This window comes from Falco rusticolus, chromosome W, assembly GCF_015220075.1.
Source record: "Falco rusticolus isolate bFalRus1 chromosome W, bFalRus1.pri, whole genome shotgun sequence".
NCBI classification, from domain to species: Eukaryota; Metazoa; Chordata; class Aves; order Falconiformes; family Falconidae; genus Falco; species Falco rusticolus.
In genome coordinates this window covers 21657876-21681384 of record NC_051209.1, presented here as the reverse complement: position 1 = coordinate 21681384, position 23509 = coordinate 21657876, and the positions used below count along the sequence as shown (strand labels likewise).

Here is a 23509-nt window from a genome sequence, read left to right as displayed (position 1 = left end):
TGTGAAAGGCATTACCTTACTATATTTTGAATCCATATTCTCCCATCTATTTTGTTTAATGATGTCAGTTTTTCTTGCATATTCTTCCGTATTAGTTACTAAACAGCTTGAGTGTCAGTGTGTAGCAAGGGCCATCTGCTCTTTGGGGCCCAGGAGCTGCAGAGGATCTCCAGGCTGGCAGGGCATGGGCCTCGCTAGACTGGGCATGTTCCACCACCCCCAGCAAGGGAATAGGGCAGGCTGGGGCGAAGCAGCCCCAAGTCCAGATCATAGAATCATAGTCTGAGTTGGAAGGGACCTTTGAAGATCATCTAGTCCAACCCCCTGCCATGGGCAGGGACATCTTTCACTAGATCAGATTGCTCAAAGACCCATCCAGCCTGACTTTGGATCCAGAGGTGGGGCATCTACAACTTCTCTGGGCAACCTGTTCCAGTGTCTCACCACCCTCATAGTAAATAATTTATTCCTTATATCTAATCTAAATCTACCCTCTATCACTTTAAAACCCTCGCCCCTTGTTCTGTCACTACAGTCCCTGGTGAAAAGTCTCTCTCTGTCTTTCTTGTAAGCCCCTTTTAAGTATTGAAAGGCCACAATGAGGTCTTCCCAAAGCCTTCTCTTCTCCAGGCTGGAAAAAACCCAACTCAGCCTTTCATCATAGGAGAGGTGCTCCAGCACTCTGATCATCTTCATGGCCCTCCTCTGGACCTGCTCTAAAAGGTCCATGTCTGTCTTGTATTGAGGACCCCAGAGCTGGATGCAGTACTCCTGGTGGGGTCTCACAAGAGTGGAGTAGAGGGGAAGAATCTCCTCCCTTGACCTGCTGGCCATGCTTTTTTTGATGCAGCCCAGGACGTGATTCGCTTTCTGGGCTGCAAGCACACATTGCATCATCACAGATGATTTTTAAGTGGCTATTCTAATATAATTTGTCAAAATTTGCTGAAGCAGAGAAAAAACCTGAAGGCAAATAACAGTTGTGTACCTTTTGATAGGGTCTACCACTGTGAAAATGAGAAATGATTTTTTTTGAGAAGTACTATTTTTACACCACTTATGCCAGTAGATTTAATGTGTATATGAATTTCGTGAATCACAAATCCTTCATTAATCAAATCCTTCAGATTAAGTACAGAAGAAAAGGTAGCTAGTGGAAATGACTTTTCATAAGAACAAGGGTGTTTTACGAGAGGGGTTTAAAAAAAGCAGCTACTGACAACTTCTTTAAAACTGGTTCAGTATAAATATTTATGAGCTGTAAAACTTGTTATAGAAGCCATTCTGCATTATCAACACAGTATTAATTCAATTTAGAATGCAGTGATGTGAACTCAATGCAAGCTTTAAAACTGAATAATAGTACAGATAGCACATTTTCCAAGGAGGTAAATCTCTTTTTGTCTGATTTGTTATTGTCAAAATACAACAAAAAAAAGCAGCACAAAATAAAACAAACAAAAAAACCCCCATACCAACCTGAACTTCAACCTTTTTCTTAAACCAAATTCTAAATGGCCATAAACCAAGAGGATAGAACTGAGATTTGCAAAAGCTACAATACAGCATATGAACAGCAGAAGTGATCTCAGATTAACATCACATCTTTTCTGTGAGCATTCTTTCTTAAAGATCAATTAAAAAAATTACTGGAAAAGTAAAAATACAAAAACATTTTGCTTCACATTTTTTGGAAAGATGCACAGCATTTCCATGAGTTTATATTCTCTTATTTTCATCTAATGACTAGAAAGATCCTGAGGATCTTTCATGAAAAATACAGGAAATACAGGAAAATACAGACTATATCACCATACTAATAGTGCTTCTCCATATCAGAAACAGATAGAATGTGAAATCCTTAGACATAGGAAAAGAAGGATAAACTGAGTAAAAGTTATTATATTTCAAATACATCAAGGAAATTTATAGGATCTAACAAGGGTCTTCTGTTTGATCACTGTGTATTTTCTCATTCATCTACTGAATATAGTAACCAGCTCCTAAACTGAAGTACTCTGAATCACACACTAATAAAAAATATGCAAATAGAAAAATAATCTGCTCTTTATTAGATATGCCCTCCGAAACAGTGCTTTGAACAGAGTAGGTTCAAAGCAAAAGAAAACTTTGATATGTATAGTTTTATATTGAAACATTTAGTATTCTTTTAAGAGAGGAATGTGAAAGCTCACTCAGATCTTGCTTACACGAAAAGATACACTAAAATTGTTAAAATAGACTAAAATATTTTCATACACAGACACACTTCTTTCTCACCGCCCCAGCTATGGACAGTATATGTACAGTTAGGGTTGGGAGACCTTGAACTACATAAGCTACTTGTTAGCCACATATTTGGTCCCATCTTGACTTAACTTCAAAACAAATGGCTGTTTCCAGTTAGATGGTTTCTTTTTCCCAGGAGAGAAAACATTTAACTACTACTTTTGGCAACATCCACATGATAAACTATACTCCCTGCAAAACTGTTCCCTTATTAAACCAACAATCCTTCCAAAATCACCTCTAAATTGTAGTGATTAGTGGGCGATACCTACCAAAGAGCTGCAGTTTCATATTAAAACTTGTGCCAAATTAATAATTTGTTGAAATCAAAAGTTTAAGATCCTCCATTCTATACCTTCCTAGGCACATGTGCTCATCTTGCACTGGCTCTTGTAATCTTCAGATAGTATGTTAAGATCACTAAAACTGAAAAAAATTAACCTGTCAAAACATTTTAATTAGCTTAATATGTGATTGGAAAAGAACAGGAGAAAGGTAAAGCCATACAGAAAGGAAAAAGGAGCAAGGACACTGTAGGGAACGGAGACAGTGGGTTGTTTGACATTGATAATGTGCAGCAGTGGCCTTGCTTTGACAATGTGCAGGTGTGATCCTGCAGCAACGAGGTAAATAACTTTGAGGGAGTATGAGAAGAAACCTGGATGAGACAGAAACAAAGGAAGAATGTGATCTCTCCTCTAGAAGATAAGGAAACAGTGTGAACAGCAGAGAGTAGCCTATAGTGAACAGCGGCTGGGTGCGTGGACAGTAGAGTTTGACCAATAATAAAGCTTTTAGCAGCACATGTACAGAGTATAAACTTATAAAAGCTGTAACTAACAATAAAAGTCTTTGCTTCACTATCCTTGCAAAGTCCATGCCTCGTCTGCCACAGACACCACCCCATGCCCCATGCTGCCTTTTTGGCAGCAACAAGCTGTTCATTTGAAGCAGTGATAATGTGAAGCTGTAGCCTTAACTCATGATTTTTTCAGTGTGCATGTCAGTTCATTCCAAGCCAGAAAGATGATGGCTTTGAACCTGAAGTCATACAACATTATAGAAATGCCAATAGTTTAAATTAAACTTGTTGCATTAATTTCTTACATCAGATATACCCTTCCACTTTGTTCTTTAACAAGATATTGCTAGCTTCTCACATACCATTAACTTATTTGGGATAACAAAAGGATTGGGAAATCTCTAACAGCAGAAAAAAATCCAGTTCATAAAAGACACACCACAGGAAGTGGTGCAGAAATATCAATTGTCTCTGCTAAATATTAGTAGCTTCTATTACCACGTACTCATGCGTTCTTCTGAATGCTTTATTAGGCAAATATATATTTTCCTCCTATATGACTGAATTTAGATTGACAAAATTTTCCCATATGGTCTATGGCAATCCAGTCTTTGTTCTACCTTACTTTACATTTAGTAGGATTTGGGATTTTACACCTGAACAGGCAATAATCCTGGTGAATTGACACACCACCTGATCGAAGGGTGCCTTGCCTACCTCAATGACACCCAGCAGCTTCTAGCACTGGTTAGCAAGGCCAGTCGAGCCATGGCTCAGTATTATCAGAGGAGCATGGTTAAGACAGGGACCCAAACCACTTCTGAGGGTGCCACGATTGAGACAGAGATCCAAACCCCAACTACAGTAATTGCCCCAGTAGTAAAAAAGAAATAATTGATTCAGAGGTTGATGTGTCCATATCATTGATTAATAAGGGAGGAGGAGGAAAAGGTCTGATCAGGAAGCTGGTCCTTTGGCAAAGAAACAGGAGGAAGAAGTGAGAGAAATCACCCAACAGGTAGAAACTACTTGGTCCCTGACCTTGAGAGAATTTGAAGACATGCAGAAAGATTACAGCTGCCAGCAAGGTGAGCAGATTGCTCTGGGGACTGGGGAACTGACAAAGAAATCAGGAAAAAAGGCAACAATCTGCAGCCTCTGGAGGTGGATTCTGTCAAGTATGAAAGCAAGGTATCCATTCAAGGAAGATCTTGTCAATTACTGAGGAAAGTGGACTACCACTGAAGAAAGTATCCAGTACCTCAGAGAATTAGCGGTACTGGAAGTGAGCTATGGTGACCTGGACAACAAACAGGTCTCCAAAGATCTGGATGATGCCCAGTGTACATGGACCATGTGGAGGAAGGAGGTCCAAAATGCCTCAGCATCATATTCTAAAAGCTTTGCAAGAATGTATTGCCCAGATATGGATACACAACTGTGGGGAGAGCATCTTCCTGACTGAAATTTTGAAGAAAATCTCTCTCCCTCCTCGTACCCACAGGCCAGCACCTCGGCTGTCAGGGGTTCCCCATGGAGTCAGTCCCCTCCCACAATGGTCAGAGGGAAAGCCCTATGTGCATGCCATGTGTCACTCTCTGGTTCTTCCTGTGTGACCAGGGGGAGGATGGTGAGCTCACCTTTAAGCTGGAAGTCCATGTACAAACTGATGGGTAAGATGGCTGATAAGGGGTCATCCAAGAAGGCTGTCAGTTCAGTTGCTGTTGAGCCCAAAGGCAACAATCAGTGATCCCCCAGATGCAGAAAAAAGACTGAGATCACCTCCCTTGATTATGGTGAAGGGACCTCCAGTCTGGCAGTGCAAGGGTCAGACAGTGAATACTCCATCTGGAAATAAATAGTCCCTGCCTTCAACCAGGAGGAGGAAAGGGACAACCAGGTTTACTGGACTGTGTGTATTTGATTGCCTGGCACATCGGATCCACAGAAGTATAAGGCTCTGGTGGACACTGGTGCACAGTGTTCTCTAATGTCATCGGGATATAAGGGTGTGGAACCCATTTGGATTTCTGTAGCAACACAGTTATTCTAACAGTTGTCTGTGTTGGAGGCTAAGGTGAGCCTAACAGGGAATGAGTGGCAAAACCATTCTATTGTGACAGGCCCAGAGGCCCTGTGTATTCTTGGCATAGACTATCTCAGGATAAGGTACTTCAAGGACCCAAAAGGGTACCAATGAGCTTTTGGTGTATCTACTGTGGATACAGAGAACGTGATTAAACAGCTGTGTACACTGTCTGGTCTTTCGAAGGACCCTTCAGTTGTGAGGTTGCTGCAGGTTGAAGAACAGCAGGTGCTGATTGCTACCATGACAATCAATATCACACCTTGACAGTCAATATCACACCAACTGATACTCACCGGTTCCTATCAATGAGCTGAATCATCAACTGGAGAACCAAGGAGTGATCACCAAGACTCACTTACCCTTTAATAGTTCCATAGGGCCAGTGCAAAAGTCTGATGGATGGTGGAGGTTAATAGTAGACCATTGTGGCATGAACGAGGTCATGCCACCACTGAATGCTGCCATACCAGACATGCTGGTTCTCCAATACAAACTAGAGTCAAAGGCAGCCAAGTGGTGTGCTATGACTGACATTGCCAATGTGTGTTTCTCAATTCCTTTGGCATCAGAATGCAGGCCACAGTTTGCTTTCACTTGGAGGGGCATCCAGTACACCTGGAATCAAGTACCCCAGGGGTGGAAGCACAGCCCTACTATTTTTCATGGACTAATCCAAACTGCACTGGAAAAAGGTGATGCCCTTGACGATCTGCAATAATTTGATGACATCATTGTGTGGGGTAATAAAGTGGAAGAAGTATTTGAGAAAGGAAAAAGAATAATCCAGAGTCTTCTGAAAGCTGGTTTTGCCATAAAAAGGAGCAAGGTCAGAGGACCTGCACAAGCAATCCAGTTCTTGGGCATAAAATGGCAGGAGGGACACTGTCACATCCCTATGGATGTGACCAAGAAGATAGTAACTATGTCTCCACCAGCTAACAAGAAAGAAACACAAGCTTTCCAAGGCCTTGTGGGATTCTGGAGAATGCATATTCCAGGTTATAGTCAGCTTGTGAGCCCTCTCTATTGAGTGACCCGAAAGAAAAGTATTTTGAGTAGGGCCCTGAGCAACAACAAGCCTTTGAGCAGATCAAACAGGAGATAGCTTATGCAGTAGCTCTTGGGCCCATCCATATAGGACCAGCTGTGCAAAATGTGCTCTACACTGCAGCTGGGGAGCATGACCTCACCTGGATCCTCTGGCAGAAAACACCAGCAGAAACCTGAGGCCAACCTCTAGGCTTTTGGAGCTGTGGGTATTGAGGATCAGAAGCCAACTACATACACCCTGACTGTAAAAGAGATATTAGCAGAATATGAGGGGGTTTGAGCTGCTTCAGAAGTTGTTGGTACAGAAGCACAGCTCCTCTTGGCACCACACTTGCCTGTGCTACACTGGATGTTCAACAGAAATGTCTCTCTACACATTTTATAATTGATGCTACATGGAGTAAGTGGGTATCCTTCATCATGCAATGGGCTCATGCTCAAACTGCCCAGTAATCCTGTAAGAGATTGTGGGCTGGTCAAAAGGCAGAGATTTCACAGCATCACCTGAGGAGGTGACACATGCCCAAGAGGTACCACCATATAAAGACTTAACAGAAGATGAAAGACACTATACTCTGTTTACCAATGGATCCTGATATGTTGTAGGAAACCATCAGAAGTGGAAAGCTGCTGTGTGGAGTCATACACAAAAAGTCATTGAAGTAATTCAAGGAAAAGGCAAGTTGAGTGAGTTTGCAAAAGTGAAAGCCATCCAGCTGGCCCTAGAGATTGCTGACTGAGAAAAGTAGCCAGTACTCTCTATTGACTCATGGATGGTGGTAAATGCCCTGTGGGGGTGGCTACAGCAATGGAAGCAGAGCAACTGGTAGCGCAGATGTAAATCCATCTGGGCTGCTGCATTGTGGCAAGGCATCACTGCCCAGGTAGAAAACATTGCTCTAAAGGCAGGTCATGCAGGTACTCACTTGCCCAAGAACCCTACCACTGAAGAACATCAAAACAATGAGCAGGTACACCAGGCTGCCAGAACTGAATAAGCTACTGGGAGTGTAAGGGTGAACTATTTGTAGCTCGATGGGCCCACAAAACATTGGGACATCTAGGGAGAGATGCAACATACAGATTGGCTGGTTATCAAGAGGTAGACCTGACCATGGAGGTCATCACACTGTGAAACATGCACTGCAATCTAGCAAGCCATGCTAGTCTTCTTGCAATAGAGGGTGGTGGCTGGATTTCCAGTATGGTGAGGCCTGAAAAATTGACTATGTTAGAACCACTGCCATGAATACAAGTGTCCTGGTTTTGGCTGGGATAGAGTTATTTTTCTTCTCAGTAGCTGGTACAGTGCTATGGTTTTGGATTTGGTGTGAGAATAATGTTGATAACATGCTGATGTTTTCAGTTGTTGCTAAGTAATGTTTATACTAAGTCAAGGACTTTTCAGTTTCTCAGGTCCTGCCAGCAAGAAGTCTGGAGGGGCACAAGAAATTGGGAGGGGACACAGCCAGGACAGCTGACCTGAACTAGACAAAGGGATATTCCATACCATAGAACGCCATGCTGAGTATATAAACTATAAACTGGGGGTGAGGTGTGGAGTTGGCTGGGTCCTGGCAATCACTGCTTGGGGACTGGCTGGGCATCAGTCAGTGGGTGGTGAGCAATTGTATTGTGTATCACTTGGGGTTTTTTCCCCCTTCCCTTTGGATTTTATTCCTCTCCCCTTCTCTTTCATCATCATTATTATTTTCATAATCATCGTTATCATAATCATTATAAATTTCAATTATTAAATTGTTCTTATCTCAACCCATGAGTTTTACTTTTTTTCCTGATCCTCATCCTCATCCTGCTGGGGGGGAGGGGGAGCGAGTGAGTGGCTGTGTGGTACTTAGATGCCAGTTGGGTTTAAACCACGACACTAAGGCATGTGCTACATACTGATCATGGTGGAAGCGACTACCAGGTGTCTGGAAACATACCCTGTTGACCATGCCACTGCCCAAAACACCATCCTGGGCTGTGAAAAGCAAGTTCTGTGGTAACACAGCACCCCAGAAAGAATTGAATCAGACAATGGGACTCATTTCTGGAATAACCTCATAAAATGAGCTAAGAAACACAGCATGGGTTGAGTGTATCACATCCCCTATCACCCAAAAAGCCTCTGGAAAGACTGAGAGATATAATGGACTTAAAGACTATGTTGAGAGTGTTGGTCACTGGGCCATGGAAGCACTGGGATATAAATTTAGCAGAAGCCACTTGGCTGGTAAACACCAGAGGACCTGCTAACTGTCCTGGTCCTGCCCAAACAAAGCCTCTACATACTGTGGGAGGAGATAAGGTCCTTGTAGGGGAAGTGGCTGGGGAAGGTGATGTGGGTTGCTCCTCCCATGGGAAAAGGCAAACCCATTGGTGGGATTGTCTTCGCTCAAGGACCTGGGTGTACTTGGTGGGTAATGCGGAAGGATGAGGAGACTCAGTGTGTGCCTCAAGGAGATTTAACCTTGGGGAAAAAATAAGCTGTGATGTGAGTTGTATGTTGTAGGAAGTAATGTAGCAGCGACTACCTGAACTGACAGAGAATTATCTTCACAAGGAACTGGGTGAGTTCAGCAATGACCCAAACCAAGCTGGTGTTGGCACCTAACATTCAAACATGCTGCTTCTCCTGTCCTGAGCAACCACCTTGAGAGACAGGACCCAAATCATAGACTGTTATTATGGATATTTTGCAGGGGAGTGGTAGAAACCCATGGAATGGGAAAATAATATCTATATATATGTTAAGGGAGAGGGGATAGTAGTTAATGAGAATGTATAAATCTGTTTGTTGGGTATAAAGCATGTAGTATAAGTAGTAAGTGTTGGTAAGAGGGGATTTCAGGAATGAGAAAAAGATATAAGGGGATGGTCAGAAGATATATAAATGCATCAGTTAATGTGGGACCTCAGCATGATACAAACAGTATGGAATAAGGTGCAGAGATTGTATTGGGTCTGGCTGGGATGGAGTTAACTTTCCTCATAGCAGCCATGATAGTTCTGTGCTTTGCATTTGTGGCTAGAACAGTGTTGATAACACACCAATATTTTGGCTACTGCTGAGCTGTGCTCCCACAGCATCAAGGCTGTCTTTCCAACTCCCCCTGACCCCAGAGACTGGTAGGCTGGGATGGGAGGGAACATAGCCAGGACAGCTGACCCAAACTGACCAAACCAATATTCCATACAATATGATGTCATGCTCAGCAGTAAAAGCTAAGCAAAAGAAAGTAGGGGGAGCATTTGTTATTAAGGCATTTGTTTTCTGAAACAACTGGTACACATACTGAAGCCTTACTTCCCAGGAAGTGGCTGGACATTGCCTGCTAATGGGAAGTAGAGAATAAATCTTCTTTTTGTTTTGCTTTGCTTCCACACGCTGTCTTTGCTTTCATTAAACTGCCTTTATCTTGACCCACAATTTTTTAATCTTATTTTCTCCCCGTCTTGCTGAGGAGGGGGAGTGAGAGAGCTGTTTGCTGGGCACCTGGTAGCCAGCCAAGGTCAACCCACCACATGTGGTCACTGAATTACTTCTTAATCAACATTTGAATACTTCTCTCAGATTCAGCTTCTTGAGAATTCAGGCACTACTACACAGATTCAATACATATATTTGATGCAAGAAAATAGCCCTGTCCTTGTAAGTTTGCAGCTGCTTCTGAGCTTATCCTTTGCTCATCCACAGCTGAAGTGTCTGAAGACAGTGGACTTCACCAAAGAAGTTTAATTCTTTTGTGGATTGATCTTGTAGAATAATATATCTCAGTGATGAACTACCAAGAAAGTTAATTGCATTAGAGTGGAATAAATCCTTAAAGAGAAATCAGTTTTGGCAACTGCAAGATAGCTCCTGGAGATCCACACACATCTGTAACAAATGCTATGCTACTGTAGATACTTATGAAATAACTTGTTTTGTTTGATCAATAGTGGCTACTTATTTAGGAATCCAAGAGCTATTTCTGACTGAACTGCTCACTTTGAAATTATTCACAGTGCAATGGGTATACAAATAAGCATTATACCAATAACCACATTTACTGGTAGATTTTTTGGGACTCTCCCATCCTTATACATACATTATTTCCAGCTTCCTTTGTCCTCTATTGGAGACTCTAGTAGACAAAGGTTGGGAAAGAACATTAAAGAACAGAAAGCATACGAGCCCACTACACCCTGAGCAAAGAACATGGGGAAGGTCAGATGCACACACACTATATACAGAAGGTTAGGACAAAAAAGCAAAAGCAGTTAAACCATTTGATGAATTTGTGCAGATATGATAGAACACAAATATGGATAGCACACTGAGAAGAACCCCAGTTACTAATAAATTCTTTTATGTTCAGATACAATAACTTTTAACTTGCAAAACTCATTAAGGCTGAAAATTAAAAGGAAAGCTCACAACACACTTTTTTTTTTAATTCTGGAGTACATTTTTCTAACAACTCATTTTAATCAGATGGGAAAACAAAAAAAATCATAAAAACATAATTCAGAAAAAAGTTGTTGCAAAGATCTAAGTTAAAACAATTTTAAAACAACTGCTCTAACAACAAAAAATTTTTAGCTAACACTTAAATTTCTTATTTGATTCAAACTGCTGGTCATGAAGCATTTAAAGTGCATTATACATTGTTTTTAGCTTGTGCATGCTATAAGTAGCTATTAGAAACTCAAGGTTATACTTCTTAATTTTATAAAAGCAAACATACAATTTATGTGATACACAGATACTAAAACCATAAAGTTTCCTAGCGCCCAGTATTCTTTTTAGCACTAACCATCAATATTATCATAGATATCCTTTCTGTTACTTCATGTAACCTGATGAAAGTTGAAAAATTCATGAACCCTAAAGGAATTACTCTTGACTATTAACACTGAAGCACATCACCACAAAGAAAATCATATTGCCAAATATAGAACCTGTGTGATGGGATTTTATGGATAGATGAAGATTATTTGCAGCACTTGGGAAAACCTGAGTAATGAAAGTACTTTATCACTACAACTGCAAGCAATTACCACCTACCTGGTCATAAGACAGAAGACTAGCATCATCCTCAGTACTAAAATTTGCTCTAGTTTAAGTTAATATTGAAACTAACTCAAATCAACAAGTCCAGAAGGGGAATGGGCCTATTTCTTTTTCCATCTGAAAATTACTGATTTTGTACCCAGTGACAGTAGAAGAGAAAAAAATGTCTGTTTTAGAAATGGCCCTCAATACATTTTGTAAGGGGGTTATGATATGACGAATGCATTTGTAGTGGTATAGATTCAAGATGTGAAAAGATCCGCCACAAAAATTCATACATGTCTGTACAGTCTCTATGTCATATAAGGATTGGTTATACCAAGTGATTTTAAACTATTCATAAGTGCATTTACACCTCAAAGGGCATGAGGTCAAGTAATGCAATGCATAAATTACCAAGAAACTGATCTGGGCCCATATTTTACCAATAGTGTATGTACTAGAACTATACATAGTTACATAAAACTATGTATAAATAAAACCTAACTTTATTAAAAAAAATTACCAAAATGAAACAAAATGTTAAGAATATGAAAGTTTTTTCCATTACAAGTAAACAACAGAGAATAAAGAAATTATGTTTTCCAGGCCTGTTTAACAGTGAATAACTAAGAATAAATTCTGTTATCATTTAGCACATAGTAACATGCTCCATTATCATTTTACATTTGTTAAATTAGGGCTGTTCTCACAGGCTTTTAAACACTGAAAACTGCTTAAACTCTGCAGTAATATGTATATTATAAAAAGCCAGGAAACAGACAAAGCATTACATTTAAAAAATAATTCTAGTATTACAAAAGGAATTTGCAAACAAACATAGAAAGATTTAATTTTTGGTTTGACAACCTTTTATCTTTAGCTTAATTTATATAAAAATATAATTATTTACATATCAAAGATAAAATCCTAAGCTTTCCCATATATTCAATAATTAAACTAATATTGTATGTTCAATAAATAAAATATCAGTTTTGTAATTAGCAAGACATTAACCAAAAATTAGTATTTTCAAAGCCTCATTCTGTGAAATTAAAAATCATATATATAGACTAGAGAAAATATGTATCAATTAAGAACTAAAAAAAACCCTCTGCATATCAATTTCAATAAATGTTTAAATTCCCTAGTAAATAAGCAGAATAAATGCACTTCACAAATAGACCACAGTGTGCAATTCGTGTAAGATGTAATAAATTTTCAATATCTCTATAATCAGAGCAGACAAAAAGCAAAGGACATTCAAGTTTTAAGAGTTACCTAGAAGAAATAACTTTCATTTTTTATCTGATTATAATTGTCCATATGCATTTACCAAAGCTAGTAAGTATCCATTAAAAGATGCTGAACATATACGCAATATAGAGAATAGGTATATAGATGTTAAAAGCTATGAAGAAAAAAAGGCTTTCAGTTTAAAAGCTAACTCTTGCTGTCTCTTTTTTTTTTTTTTTTAATTATTATTAAAGCAAGCACAGGTAAGCATTAAAACATTTTTGAGAAGAACAGAAATACACTTTAATTTCTTAGGATTATTAGAGGAAAATAACTAGGATTTTGGAGAAGGAAACTAACTCTGAATTATAATCTGTTATGCTTCCTAAAATTTTGTATAATGGAGAAGGTGCCTTAAGTGTGCTTGAAACCAGTCCATTTTTTTCATTAAGAGCAAATGGCTAACTCATAGTTAAAATGGAAAGATTAAGTTGAAAAGAGTTGGTTTATGAATGAAATATCAACCGAGTAAATACTAACTACAAAACTACTGGAAGAATGTAAGCTGTTAAGTTTTCTAAATAATGATATATTTTAATATCCCTTTTTGTTTCTATTTTGAAAGACATCTGAAATGGCTTACAGATTAAAAAGTTTTATTTCAAATTTGCAATGATACTGGTAGGACAGTACCTGTTCCCATGTCTATATCAGTACCTTATATTTGAGATATAAAATCGGGATGAAACTGTGATTTGAGAATTTTACCACTTAAAGAAAACCATTTTTATTCTGACAACTTCTTCATTACAATGTTATGGACAATGAACTAATAGTTTCAGTTACATAGTGAATAGTGGAATCCAAACAGTAAACTCCAAAACGGAAAAAAACAAAAGCAGTACAAGGATGTTTTGGGAGACTCTGAATGCCATTCTTTCAGGGTGGCAATTATTTATTATATAAATCAGGACAGAGTGTTATTTTGGAGGAATGCATTGGGCAGAGTATAGAAGGCTGAAAGCATTCAGATAAAGAATGGAGGTTCACAGAACTGAGCAAGAATGAAAAATCCTCCAAGAATTTGCATGCTGAAGTAAACACTAAAGAAAACTGCAGTGTCTTCTGTCAAGAAGTAAGCAACTGAGATAGTTCCGGTACTCAAATTATTGACTTAATAGCATATACAAATATTCTACAACCTACTTTAATATTACCACTTGTCATCGCAAAGAACATATGTTAAATGATAATACAAACCCCAAAATACTTTCAGTTTAATAGAATTCTTGGAATGCATGCATTACCTTAAAAACAGGATTCAGTAGAATAACACCTGATTTCTTTGTAATAATTTGCTTTGTTGTATAATGATGGTCTATGAGCTGAGGAATAGTTTGAAACCCAGTTCCTTCAAAGCGATACTGATTCTGTATGGACATAAAAGGAAATAATTGTTTCTGTACAAGCAAAATTTCAAAGAAGAAACTGTAAAAGAACATTACCAAGTTTCCATCACTAGTAACAAATAAAGAAAAATTTGCTTTTACAGAATTAAATCTCTATCCTATTCAATTTAATAACACTTCTACTGAAGTAAATAGAATGATGATCAGGAAGATAATAAATTAATAAATGAAAAATTACTGCACCACTCATTTAAGGCAACATAATAAAATAACTATTTATTTAAACTTATTTTTTAAAAAAGGAAGCTCTTCTAATGCAAGAGGTGGGGCAGTTTGGGATACTTAAGCTGTGACAGAATGAAATAAAAAGATTATAAACTGGAAGAAATGATACTAACTTCCAGAGTAAATAAAACTCTAAAAATAATAATAAAAAGGCCCCAAACATAAAAAAAAATATAAATCTGTCAATCTAATAAACAAGAGATAAGTAACACTATCTCACCCAGATATTACTGCACTTAGAACATTTGATAAAATTAACAAATCCCTAGCACAGAGTATGCACCCATGATTGGTCTTTAATAAGAAGTATATACCAAAGCAGTCTACAGGAGTACAGTCTACAAAGGCAGGTCATGCATGTAATTTATAAAGAAGTTGAGCAAGACAAAATTCCTTTTTTTTCCCCTTCTACCCTTTTTCTCAGTTTATATAATTTTAGATACATAATTCAACATAATGCCAACAATACTGTGGAATCTCAATATTTTCTTAGAAGCATGTAAAATTTTCTTAGCAAAGAATGCTATAAGGTACTTTCAGATACTAAGGAAAAAAAAGGTTATCTTCATTGGTTATCCCTGCCATTACACTTGAGGGGAGGAAAAAAAGGTAAATTAGTATTTATTTAATCATCTTAAATTCTACATTAAGGCTAAGTGATTGGGAAGCAGAATAAACTACTGTGTCTATATAAGGTCTAAATATCTACAGTTAGAAGACTCTTCCCACAAAAGAGGAACTCCTGTAAGCCAGCCAGCAGAATTGGCAACAATAAACAAAGACCACAATTAAAATAAAGCATAGATGGTGATTCAGGTTAATTTACAAAACTGGGCAATGAAAACCTCTACCACTGCCATGCAGATATTTTTTTTCTAACACCTACAGTTAAATTCTTTGCAGAATGCATTATACGAAGTTTCTGTTCATTAGGAATAAACACATACATTTCCTGTAATGTTTTATCACTATTATTAAGGAGAGTTTGGTCACGTCACTTATTTTTATCTTATTACTGGTTCTCTATTGTAAACATGGTTTCACAGTCTAAAATACTTGTGGTTTATTCCCCTAATGTCATTCACTAATTAATACTGACTCAGCTTTGCTTGCCCAGTAACACTAGTCTCCGTTCCTTTCAAACAACCTCCTTCAGATTTCTGTTTGATGATCAAAAAAACTTTAGCACGGTTAGGGTGTCCTGAGATGTCTGCCTAGCACAATAACCAGACCTGCATAACATTTCCTCATACCAGATCCAGCCTCGCGCTCATCTGCTGCCATTTAAGCTTATTTACCCTCAGGGCAGACAACATTATTTTATTCTGTGTATTTACATGAGATCCTGATTAAAATCACTAACAAACAACAGTTTGAAAATAGCATAGCCTCAAAGAGGAACAGTGAAAAACAGAGTAGCCCTTAGCGACAGTGGTGAATTTTGATGCTTAAAACTGAAGGATGAGCTGATTTATCATGCAAATACTTTTATTTGGATTAGTGCTTAAAAATATTTGCAAAACTAGAAAGAATACTTATGTAATTAAAGAACTGTTAAAATGGGTATATGTTATATACTTCTGCTCTGCAGTCTTTGATTCAGAAGAAAATTTAAGGCCAATGGAGACCAAACCTGTCAGTGATGTAAGAATGTGATTTGACCAGTCACAGAGAGACGATTCAACACTATTTATACCAAAGTGAAAAAAAATTATTACACTTTACTCTCAGCAGACTTCCCTACCAAGATGTTCATGAATTCAGTCACTCTTGTCATATGGCCATAACAATCTCATCACTTATTAAATGCTTTTCAGGGTTAATAAGCTTTACAATAAAAAAAGCAAGCTTTTTTTCACAGTAAAAGCAGATGATTCGACCCATAAGAGTGCATAAGGAGTCTTGCATTTCTTTATGAAAAAAAAGTTTTAGCTTCCATAATTGTCAAGAAAATCACCCACAAATTAATCCCAAGAGCAGATGAACATAAGGTGCTACTACTAAATGTACAAGCAGAGAGTTCTAGTGACCTGATAATGTTTGGATTGTGCAATAGTAAACTATCAATCTTACATTTCTAATATAATACCTAAAAGAAAATAGTGAAATTATGGGAATTTATTTACAATTCTGTAAATTTTTCTTGGAAAAGTGGATATTAAAAAGTGTCAGATTACAGATAAAGGTAGCCTCAAAGTAATACTTATTAAAAAATATTTCTATTTTAATTTGCTTTAAAGCCCAGTCCCAGTCTACATTGTTTGAAGCCCCACTGGTGTATGACACATACAATGATTTACACAAAATTATTTCAGCCACGCTAAGCACATAATGTGCATTTAATTCTGCTGAGTAAGGATAAGAGCTCCAAGGATCTTATAAGACTGCGTGTATCTAGGTATAGGTAGTTTTATCACTGTTATTCACTGACTTTTTGCCAATTGTTAAATCCTAAAAGGAAAGTTATGGGTGAAAATTAAGAGAACACCCAGACAGATCAGTGTCCACATTGATCCTACAAAAACATTCCAACTTCTATGAAGTTTGAACAATACCACTACCCCTCATTAAAAAAAAATAAACCAGCAACACAATACTGACTTCCCCAGGTATGCTGCATCAGCTGCGGATTTAGACTGGGAAACATAGTGTAAACACAGTTATACTACCGAATCTGTGCATTTGTCTGTATAGTTTGACTGAAGTTTGGCAGATTTTATTGCATCAGACTGAAGTATATTTTTTCAGTATTACTAAATCAAAATTGAGATTGATTTGCTGGTATATTACACCTATATTCACAGAGTAAAGAGCTAGAAGCATTTCTAGTAATGTTATGAGTACTATCTTATTTTCAATGAGTTTGAAATTCTGAAAGGTCCAAATAAAAATACATATATAAATAAAAACAAGAAATGTAATAAAAATTAAAAGTAATACATTGTGTAAAAGTGAATAAATATTAATGTAGTTTAAAATGACCAGTTTTTCATAAGCTAGAGAAACAACGGGATCAATTTTGGTCTTTACTCAGAAGCATACATGCTATGTAATATTCACAAATGTGTGTTCTGCTGAACAAAACAACATCCATAAGTCTAAAAATAAAACATATATTTCAAAAGCAGCATGGATTTCTATTCCCAGCTATAAACAAAACAGAATAGAATATTTTCTCCTAAGTGAACGTTTCCATTTTTCAGGAAGATTCAATGGAATCTTTACAATCTGAACTAAAAGTAGCCTAATAAGCACCAACTGTGAAAATAGGTTTAAAAATAAATAAATGTACATGCATAAATGAGTAGTAATAAGTTCTGGATTTCAAAACATATACAGAAATATCTTGGGTTTTTCAACATAGGATAAAATATGTAGAATAGCCTCATACTTCATATTTTTCTTTTATTCCACAAAATTACCTTTTCCTCCAATTTGAGCACTGATGGAAATATTTCCAACAGTTTTCAAATTTTCATATAAAAGCTAAAGGTATATCTCACAGTAAATGATGTAGATTCTAAATTGTTTATCTGAAATAATTAACTTCCTAACATTGAATATTTAGTACTGTATCAGAGACGTACATCAGCATATTGTATGATAAAGTGTCTCCGTTGTCCATCTGAAAACACAGAAAGGACATATTCACCAGGTTTCCCGTGGCTCTCTCGCACCAAGAAGTCTCCTTGCTGTTTTAACAGCTCCTGGGCTTCTATTCTTGGAATTGCACCATGGTACCAGTCTTGCTCTGCCAATGGTTTCACAGTAGTTGATATTACATCAAAGAACTTGGAAAAAAAGTCAAAGAAAAATGTTAAAGTAACAGTACATTTTTAGAGATTAGTTTTCCATGAAAAGCATGATGAACAACAATAATTTCTATTTCTGTATCTAAATTGCATATTGCTATTAACAAACAAAATTATTTTACACTAAAGGCATACTGACCACCTTTTATTCTATTAAAAAAATACTGACGAAGCTATCAGCCTTTCTCACATATTCTGACATGCTATTAACAACAGTACCAAATTAAGCATGTCTTTATCCAGAGACAAATTTCTGTGATATAAGAACATAAAGTAAGAAATTGAGGTGTCAAAAGTATTTGTATTGGCTAAATAATTTGCATCAAATTTAAAAATCCTATTCCAAATCAAATAATAATACTAAGAGCCATTTTCTTCCCAGTATTTACACCATAACAGATGTTGTGGTTTAACTCCAGCCAGCAACTAAAAGTACCATGCAGCTGCTCACTCACTCACTCCCTCCCCTCCATCTGGTGGGATAGGGAGGAAAACTGGATAAAAGGTAAATCTTGTGGGTTAAGATAAGAACAGTTTAATAATTGAAATAAAGTAAAATAATAATAACAACAACAATAATAATAATAATTGTAATGAAGAGGAGAGGGAGAGAGAAGAATAAAACCCAAGGGGAAAAAACAAGCAATGCACAATACAATTGCTCACCACCCACTGAATGATGTCCAGCCAGTCCCCCAGCAGCGATTGGTGGATCTCAGCCAACTCTGCTCAGTTTATATACTGAGCATGATGTTCTATGGAATGGAATATCCCTTTGGCTAGTTCAGGTCAGCTGTCCTGGCTCTGCTCCCTCCCAGCTCCTTGTGCACTTGCTCACTGGCAGAGCATGGGAAACTTGAGAAGTCCTTGATTTAGAGTCGGCACTACTTAGCAAAAACTAAAAACATTAGCGTGTTATCAACATTATTCTCATACTAAATCCAAAACACAGCACCGCCAGCCACTAGGAAGAAAATTAACTCTATCCCAGCTGAAACCAGGACACTATCCACCCCTTATTCATAGAAATATAGAATCATTTAGGTTGGAAAAGATCTTTAACCGGACTGCTGGCTGGGCCTAATCCCCCAGTTGTCCTGCACGTGCTGTGTGATCACACTCAGGATGATCTGCTCCATAACATTCCCCGGCACTGAGGTCAGTCTGACAGGCCTGTAGTTTCCTGGATCCTCCTTCCTGCCCTTCTTGTAGATGGGTGACACATTGGCTAACCTCCTGTCTTCTGGGACCTTCCCAGTTAGCAATGTTATTCCATACTATTTATGTCATGCCCAGGTCACACTTTCCAATACATCCCAGTTAACCACCATCACCTTTCCAGTCCTTTGATACATATATATACACATAGAGAGATATCATTCCCTTAGTCTATGGGCCATCCCTATAAAAGACCTTTGAGTTCATTTAGTCCATGACATTGGGCTCCATCTGTCATAACAGTCTTTCAGGGCAGGAAAGATGGGGCGTGGTGTTGGACTGTTGGAAGTTGAAGCCAGTTCTGATTCCACCACCACTGCGCTGGTCTAGTCTCATCAAAGTTCATTCTTCATTAATGTGGCAATCAAAAGGGAGCTGGGTTCAGATCCCAAAATCCGGAGCGGCTGAGATGGGTGCCAAGAGGCGCCTAGTGCAGTGATGGGCTTATAGTGTTGGATAGCAATTAACATCATACAATTTATTTCATTGGCTATTCTCACATAAATCAAATCCCCTTGAGGCACACATCGAACTTCCCCATCCTCCCTCATTACCCACCAAGTGCACCCAGGTACTTGAGCAAAAGCAATCCCACAAATGGGTTTGCCTTTGCCTGAGGCAGGAATAACAGATTCTTTTCCCAAGCATATTTTTAACGTGCACAACGTTATCCCCTTCTACAGTACATAAAAGTTTTGATTAGGCAGGGAAAGCTCAACTGGCAAATCCTCTAGTGCTGACTAACCAGGTGCGTTTTGCTAAATGTGCATCCCAGTGTTTGAAGGTCCCACCACCCATTGCTCTAAGCGTAGTCTTTAATAGTCCCTTACATCGTTCAATTTTCCCAGAGGCGGGTGCATGATAGGGAATGTGATATACCCACTCAATGCTGTGCTCTTTGGCCATGAGGTTTCCAAAATGAGTCTTGTCTGACTCAATTCTTTCTGGGGTACCGTGTTGCCATAAGACCTGTCTTTCAAGGCCCAGGATAGTGTTTTGGGCTGTGGCATGGGGCACAGGATATGTCTACAGCCACCAAAGGTCAGTTCCACCATTGCAAGCACATGGAGCTTGCCTTGGTGGGTCTATGGGAGCGATACAGTCAATCTGCCAAGCCTCCCTGTATTTATATTTCAGCCATTGTCCTCCATACCACAGAGTCTTTAACCACTTGGCTTGCTTAATTGCAGCGCATGTTTCACATTTGTGGATGACCTGTGCAATAATGTCCATGGTCAAGTCCACCCCTTGATCACAAGCCCATCTCTTCCTTGATGGTCTGAGGTGTCATGGGCCCATTGCACTATAAATAATTCACACTTCTGTTGCCAATCCAGAGCTGCCCAAGCCACTTCAATCTTAGCAGCCTGATCCACCTGTTGGTTGTTTTGATGCTCTTCAGTAGCCCGAATCTTGGGTACCTGAGCATCTACATGACATACCTTCACAACCAGGTTCTCCACCCAGGCAGCAATATCTTGCCACAATGCAGCAGCCCCGATGGGTTTACCTCTGCGCTGCCAGTTGCTCTACTTCCATTGCTGCAACCACCCTCACAGGGCATTTGACACCATCCATGAGTCAGTATAGAGGTAAAGTATTGGCCATTTTTCTTGTTCAGCAATGTTGTGGCTGTGTGCTCCCCCTCCCCTGCTTCCTTCCCAGCTTAAGCCATAACCACCAGTGAGGGTTGTGATGGCTGCATCCAGCTTACTCTGGAATTTGGGGGATGGATTGTAACATGGTAGCCAAGAGCTGTCTGGAATGGTGACCCAGACTACTTGCTGGTATGTAAATATGACTATAAATCTTTACTTTATAAATAGTGGACAGCCCAGGGCCCATTGAGCTCTCCTACATGGCAGCGGGGTGCACGCCAGGATCTCCCCTTGAGTAGGGACACCTCTCAAAGTTACTTCTTGAGGTTGAGAGATTCTTTGCCGCAACAGATCCTTGATAAGTGATTAACAGAATGCTAAACTTTGAAATCTTAGCTAAGTGATATAAAAGATTGATTGTGCACATATAATCTTTAGACATAAACCACTGACCAATTCTGGGACTTGGATTGGATTCACTGGCACCTAGACTCTTATCTGAGAAGGAGTTTAGAAAGCAAGGAGGTCTTTCCTGAACCTCATGACTCAACAGGAGGGTCTCCCTGATAGTTTGTCTGACCCTGTCCTCTGTGCAGTAAATAATCAAGGGTACCTTGCCATTGAATCTTGTTAAAACAGTCACATTTACCACTGAACTTTGCTAACTCACAGTTTTATATCAGTAAAGTATGTTGCTCTCTTATGAGTGAAGTGCATGACTCCATTCACAACAAATGCCAGCTGGACAGCTTTCACCTCTGCAAACTGACTTGATTCACCTTCTCCTTCAGCAGTTTCTGCAACTTGTCATAGGGGGCTCCATACAGACCCCTTCCACCTCCAATGCTTTCCTACAATATGGCAGGACCCATCAGTAAGCAAGGCATATTGCTTCTCATCTTCTGGTAATTTATTATACAGTGGGGCCTCTTCAGCACATGTCACCTCCTCCTCTGATGACATCCCAAAATCTTTACCTTCTGGACAATCCATAATAATTTCCAAGTTACCTGGATGATTGGGATTTCCTATTTGAGCTCGTGTGATCAGCATGACCCACTTACTCCATGTGGCATCATTAGAGGAGACCCTCCCTTTGAACATCCAGCCCAGCACTGGCAGTTGGGGTGCCTGGAGGAGCTGTGCTTCAGTACCAATCACTTCTGAAGCAGCTCAAACCCCTTCATAAGCTGCCAGTATCTCTTTTTCAGTTGGAGTATAGTGGGCCTCCGATCCTCTGTATCCCTGACTCCAAAAGCCCAAGAATTGACCTGAAGTTTCCCCTGGTGCTTTCTGCCAGAGGCTCCAGGTAGGGCCATTCTCCTCAGCTGTGGTGTAGAGCACATTTTTTACATCTTGCCCTGTCCGGACTGGCCCAAGTGCTACTTCTTGAACTATCTCCCCTTTAATTTGTTCAAAGGCTTGTCATTGCTCAGGGCCCCATTTGAAATCATTCTTCTTCCAGGTCACTTCATAGAGAGGGCTTACAATCAGACTGTAATTTGGAATGTGCATTCTCCAGAAACCCACAATGCCTAGGAAAGCCTGTGTTTCTTTCTTACTAGTTGGTGGAGACATTGCTGTTATTTTGTTGATCATATACATTGTAATCTGACAATGTCCATCTTACCATTTTATTCCCAGAAACTGGATCTCCTGTGCAGGTCAATTTACCTTACTTTATTTTATGGCAAAACTGGCTTTCAGAAGGATTTGGACTATTTTCTTCTCTTTCTCAAAAACTTCTGCTTTATTGCCCCACATGATGATATCGTCAATATATTGCAGGTGTTCTGGAGCTTCACCCTTTCTCGTTGCATCCTGGGTCAGTCCATGGCAGATGGTAGGGCTGTGTTTCCACCCCTGGGGTAGTTGATTCCAGGTGTACTGGATGCTCCTCCAAGTGAAAGCAAACTGTGGCCTGCATTCTGATGCCAAAGGAATTGAGAAACACACATTGGCAATGTCAATCATAGCACACCACTTGGCTGCCTTTGACTCCAGTTTGTATTGGAGAACCAGCATGTCTGGTATGGCAGCATTCACTGGCGGCATGACTTCGTTCAGGCCACAATAATCTACTGTTAGTCTTCACTCCCCATTAGAATTTCTTACTGGCCATAGGGGGCTATTAAAGGGTGAGTGGGTCCTGCTCATCACTCCTTGTCTCTCCAGTTACTGAATCAGCTTATGGATGGGAATCAGGGAGTCTTGATTGGTGCAATATTGCCACTGATGCACTGTTGTGGTAGTAATGGGCACCTGTTGTTCTCTGACCTTCAGCAACCCCATAACAGAAGGGTCTTCTGACAGACCAGGCAAGGAAGAAAGCTGCTCAGTTTCCTCTATCTCCAAGTCAGCAATAATGAAAGCCCACCTTTTGGGCCCTTAAAATACCATCTCCTGAAATAATCTATGCCAAGGATGCATGGAACCTTTAGGCCAGTCACAACAGGGCACTTTACTACTCATTCCCAGTCAGGCTTATTTCAGCCTCCAATAGTTAGCTGTTGGGATCCCCCTGCCACTCCAGAAATACAAATGGATTCTGTCCCTGTATAGCTTGATGGCATTAGGGTACAATGTGCACTGGTGTCTACTAGAGCTTCATACTCTTGTAGGTCTGACATGCCAGGTTATCTGATCCACACAGTCCAGTAAACCTGGTTGTCCTTCTGTGGTG

General features: G+C 39.2%; 1 protein-coding gene across 7 annotated transcripts in view; it reads right to left on the bottom strand.

The window, feature by feature from the left end:
* The window catches only part of LOC119140661 (tyrosine-protein kinase Fer-like), a 218753-nt gene that overhangs the window by 76133 nt on the left and 119111 nt on the right, over window positions 1-23509 (bottom strand). For 6 of the 7 annotated variants that reach the window (XM_037372176.1, XM_037372177.1, XM_037372178.1 and 3 more), the window contains 2 exons: window positions 17786-17989; window positions 13812-13934 (listed from right to left, as the gene is read on the bottom strand). In XM_037372176.1, coding sequence (XP_037228073.1) covers window positions 13812-13934; window positions 17786-17989 — 327 coding nt within the window. Of the gene's footprint in view, window positions 1-13811; window positions 13935-17785; window positions 17990-23509 lie in introns of those variants that run through there. The other variant, XM_037372182.1, reaches the window with a different exon arrangement.